This window comes from Tupaia chinensis, unplaced genomic scaffold (assembly GCF_000334495.1).
Source record: "Tupaia chinensis unplaced genomic scaffold, TupChi_1.0 Scaffold000275_1, whole genome shotgun sequence".
In the NCBI taxonomy this organism is placed as follows: Eukaryota; Metazoa; Chordata; class Mammalia; order Scandentia; family Tupaiidae; genus Tupaia; species Tupaia belangeri.
The window spans coordinates 5,645,124-5,649,416 of record NW_006159757.1 but is presented as its reverse complement, the minus strand read 5'-3'; the positions used below and the strand labels follow the sequence as shown (position 1 = coordinate 5,649,416).

Here is a 4,293-nt window from a genome sequence, read left to right as displayed (position 1 = left end):
GTGTGGCCACTGCAAACCCGCTCCATGTTCTCCTCATGACACCTTCGGTTCGCGGCTCGGCTCCGGCGGTGGCAATGAGGGACGCTGGGCGGCGACAGGGATGCAGCGCGGGGTCGTGCGTGAGCGCGTCGCGGATTGCCGGAGTCTGCACGCGTTGCGCTCCTGCCGATGGCGCGGGGCTCTGGGCCCGCAGCTTTATATAGCGCGCCTTAGCAGCCCGGCCAATAGGTGCAGAGACACTCACTGAGCATTTCTTATCTGGATTGCATCAGGCCTCCGCCCCCAGCACACACCCCAACTTGCTTTTTATAACACTCTGCTTTGGGGGATGGCAGGTGGCATGGTGGTTAAGGACACTGGACTACCACGTGGCCAAACATGGTTCAAGTCCCGAACCTGGAGGTTTGTTTTCTCACTTTCTTTCTCTCTCCCTCTCTCTCTCTCACTCTCTTACTCAGTTCCTCTCTGGTCAAATTAAAACAAAATAAATAATAAGTAAGTGACTTATTATTTCATCAAACTAACTAGTGAGAACTGTCTTGCTCCTGGGAACCTGCCTTAACTGCTCAGGTCCCCAAACACCTCTCTAGGCACTGGGTCCCTACATTACCCCATTGGGAGTCAAGGTACAGCATAAATTTCAGAGGGACCAAAACACTCAAATGATAGAATCCAGTCATCCTATCTAATGTTTTGTTTACTTCATTGTATCATTCCTATCTGACACTCTTATTTATTTATTTACTTATTTGTATTGTCTGTCTACCTTAGAATAAGAGTGGTTTCATCAGAGCAGGAATCGTGCATGCCTTTTTTATCCTCAGCATCCACAGTACTCGGTAGAGTGCCTGGATGCACAATACATTTTCATTGAATGAATAACTTTATGTCAAGCTTCTGCCATCCCAAAGACAAAGAGGAAATAAAAACCCAACCAGTGAGAAATTTTAAAATGTTTTTATTACTGAGCAGTATAGAATGTTTGCTTATCATGGTGATCCAGTGATTGCTATTCACTAGGGTCATGCCATGGGATAAAGACCTAGTTATGTATCTAGAAGTTATCAGTCAGGAAGAGAAGAAGAACTGAAAAATTTTCTCACAATTTATTTTCCTTTGCTATAGGACATGTGTGGTCTCCAGAGAGAGACAGAAAGGGGGAAGAGTGAGAAATCATCCCCCAAGGGGATGGCCATGTTGTAATCCCTTCTCCTTCATTCTCCTCTTGGGATTTGGGTATGCACACATACGCACCCTATGTGTTTTTCAAGCCTCTGGGTCTGGGACTTGAATCATGGCTGGATGTGTGGGAATCTAGTACCTTAACCACCACACGACTTGCTGGCCCCATTTACATGTCTTTCTAATTGTATTGGTTAATGCAAAGTATATCAACTATGGGCAGAATATTTTAAGCTTTTGCCATTAAAAATGGAATCCAAGTTATTGTAGGACCATTCATTTTCTTAAATATAATTTTGAACTAGATTACTTTCTTTTTTTTTTTTTTTTTGAAACCCCATTAAGAAAATCCTCTTGGGATCTTGTGCACACACGCACACACGCCTGGCGTGAGTTTTAAGCCACCGGGTCCGGGATGCAAACCGCGATTGACTACATGGGAGTCCAGCGACATAGCCATTACGCTAACTGCTGGTCCCAACATTAGCAGAATTTTTTTAAAACTAAAATTCAAATACAAATTCACAGATAGTCATGGGAACCGAACATAAGCTAAGATCATTGCCAATATTCAGTCCATGAACATAGCCAGGAATAAGAATCCACTGAATAGTTTGAAGTGAAAAGAGAACTGCGCTTTGTCGAAAACAAACAAACAAAAGCAAACTGACTTCAGGGATAGACAGTGGCACAGTAGTAAAACAAGATGCTTTGTGAGGGTGATCCACATGGTAAAAGTCCAGATTCTCATCTGGAGACCTACCTGAATATACTGGTATACACATGCCTATGATTGAGGGCTGGCTGACCCTATTGGAGGTGCTGTCTCTCTCTTTCTCATTCATGGATGAAAAAAATAAATAAACCATACACAAAATTATAAATGTAATACACCATATTAACAGAAAGAAAGATAAAAGTCACATGATCATTTCAATTGATGCAGAATAAACATTTGACAAAATACACCATTCCTTTATGATTAAGACTCTCAGTAAAATTGGCATAGAAGGATCATTTCTCAGCATAATAAAAGCCATCCATGAAAAACCTATAACTAACATTTCACTGAATGGAGAAAAGCTGAAAGCTTTTCCACTAAAAGCTGGTATAAGACAAGGCTGCCCACTTTCTCTGCTTCTATTCAATGTAGTACTAGAAGTCTTAGCCAATGCAATCAGACAAGAGAAGGAAATGAAAGGTATTCCAATAGGGAAATTTTTTTAAAGAAGAGCTGAAATTATCTCTGCTTACAGATTACATGATTGTACACATAGATGATGTAATAGTATCCACGAACAAAACTCCTTGAAGTAATAAATGCATACAATAAAGTGGCAGGATGCACAATTAACTTACAAAAATCTATAGCATTTTTATATACAAACAATAAACAGACAGAGACAGAACTGAAGAAGTAATCTCATTTACCATAGCTACAAGAAGTATAAGATACTTAGGAGTAAAACTAACCAAGGAAGTCAAAGACATCTATAAGGAAAATTATAAAAACCTTAAAAAGGAAATCAAAAGGACACAAAAAAAGTGGAAGGACATCCCAAGTTCCTAGACTGACAGAATTAACATAAGCAAAATGGCAATCCTACCCAAATAAATCTACATATTTAATGCAACCCCTATAAAATTACAAGAGATATTCTTCACGGATCTAGAAAAGACAATCATAGAATTTGTGTGGACCCATAAAAGACCCCATATTGCTAAAGCCATCCTGCACTAGAAGAGTGGAGTAGATGACATCTCCTTTCCTGACCACAAAATATATTACAAAGCAGTGATAATTAAAACAGTATGGTATTGGCATGATAGCAGGCATGAGGACCAATGGAACAGAGTAGAGACCTCAGAAATAAACTCAAAAACATACAGATAACTCATCTTTGACAAAGGGTACCAGTCAATCCAGTGGGAAAAGGGAAACCTCATTAGCAAATGGTACTGTAAAAACTGACTATCCACCTGCAGAGAGATGAATCTGAACCCCTATCTGTCACCATTAACAAAAATCAACTCAAAGTGGATCAAAGATCTAGACCTAAGAATGCAAACTATAAAACTACTGGTTGAAAACACTGGGGAAACTCTGGAGACATTGGATAAGCAAAGATTTCATAAGCAAGACCACCAAAACACAGGCACTAATCTTCGAAATTGGTTAAGAACTCTGGAGACATTGGATAAGCAAAGATTTCATAAGCAAGACCACCAAAACACAGGCACTAATCTTCGAAATTGGTGGGATACATTAGATTAAGAAATTTCTGCACAGCAAAGGACACTGCAATTAGTGCGAATCGACAACCCTCAGAATGGGAGAGAATTTTTGTTAACTTTGCCTCAGATGAGGGACTGATAACCAGAACACATAGTGAACTCAAGCAGCTTACCCAGAAGAAAATGATTAACCCAATTAAAAGATGGGAAAATGAGCTTAATAAACAACTCTCTAAGGAAGACATATTAACAGCCAAAAAAGCATATGAAAAGTGCTCAGCATCCCTCATCATAAGGGAGATGCAGATCAAAACCACAATGAGATACCACCTAGCCCCAGTTAGAATAGTGACGCTTTAAAAAAAAAATGATAAGTGCTGGAGGGGATGTGGTGAAAGGGAAACACTCCTACACTGTTGGTGGGAATGTAAATTGGTCCAGCCTCTGTGGAGAACAATAGGGAGGTTTCTCAAAGACCTTTAAATAGAACTACCATATGATCCAGCAATTCCACTCCTGGGTATCTACCCAAATACTAGGAGAACACTCAGTCTGAAAAGTGCTTGCACAACTGTATCTATTGCAGCATTATTCATGATTGCTAAGACATGGAATCAACCTAAATGTCCCCAAACAGATGAATGAATTGAAAAAAGCGTGGCACATATACTCCATGGGATTCTATTCAGCCATAAAAACAGCAAGGCCCTAGAACTTGATAGAAAGTGGACAAATATGGAAGATTTGTTGCTGAGTGAGGCAAGCCAGGCTATAAAAGAGAGACATTGTATGTCTCCACCTAACATATACTGACTGTCTGCACTCTATGGTAGAGACTGAAAGATTGGAGGACATAAAAGCATTAAAAATTGTAAT

The 4,293-nt window shown here is 40.0% G+C and overlaps 1 protein-coding gene across 1 annotated transcript in view; it reads right to left on the bottom strand.

The window, feature by feature from the left end:
- Window positions 1–4,293, bottom strand: part of LOC102480823 (fibroblast growth factor 19-like) — an 80,654-nt gene that overhangs the window by 632 nt on the left and 75,729 nt on the right. Inside the window, exon 4 of the mRNA XM_006150076.1 lies at window positions 43–208. Coding sequence (XP_006150138.1) covers window positions 43–208 — 166 coding nt within the window. The remainder of the gene's footprint in view (window positions 1–42; window positions 209–4,293) is intronic.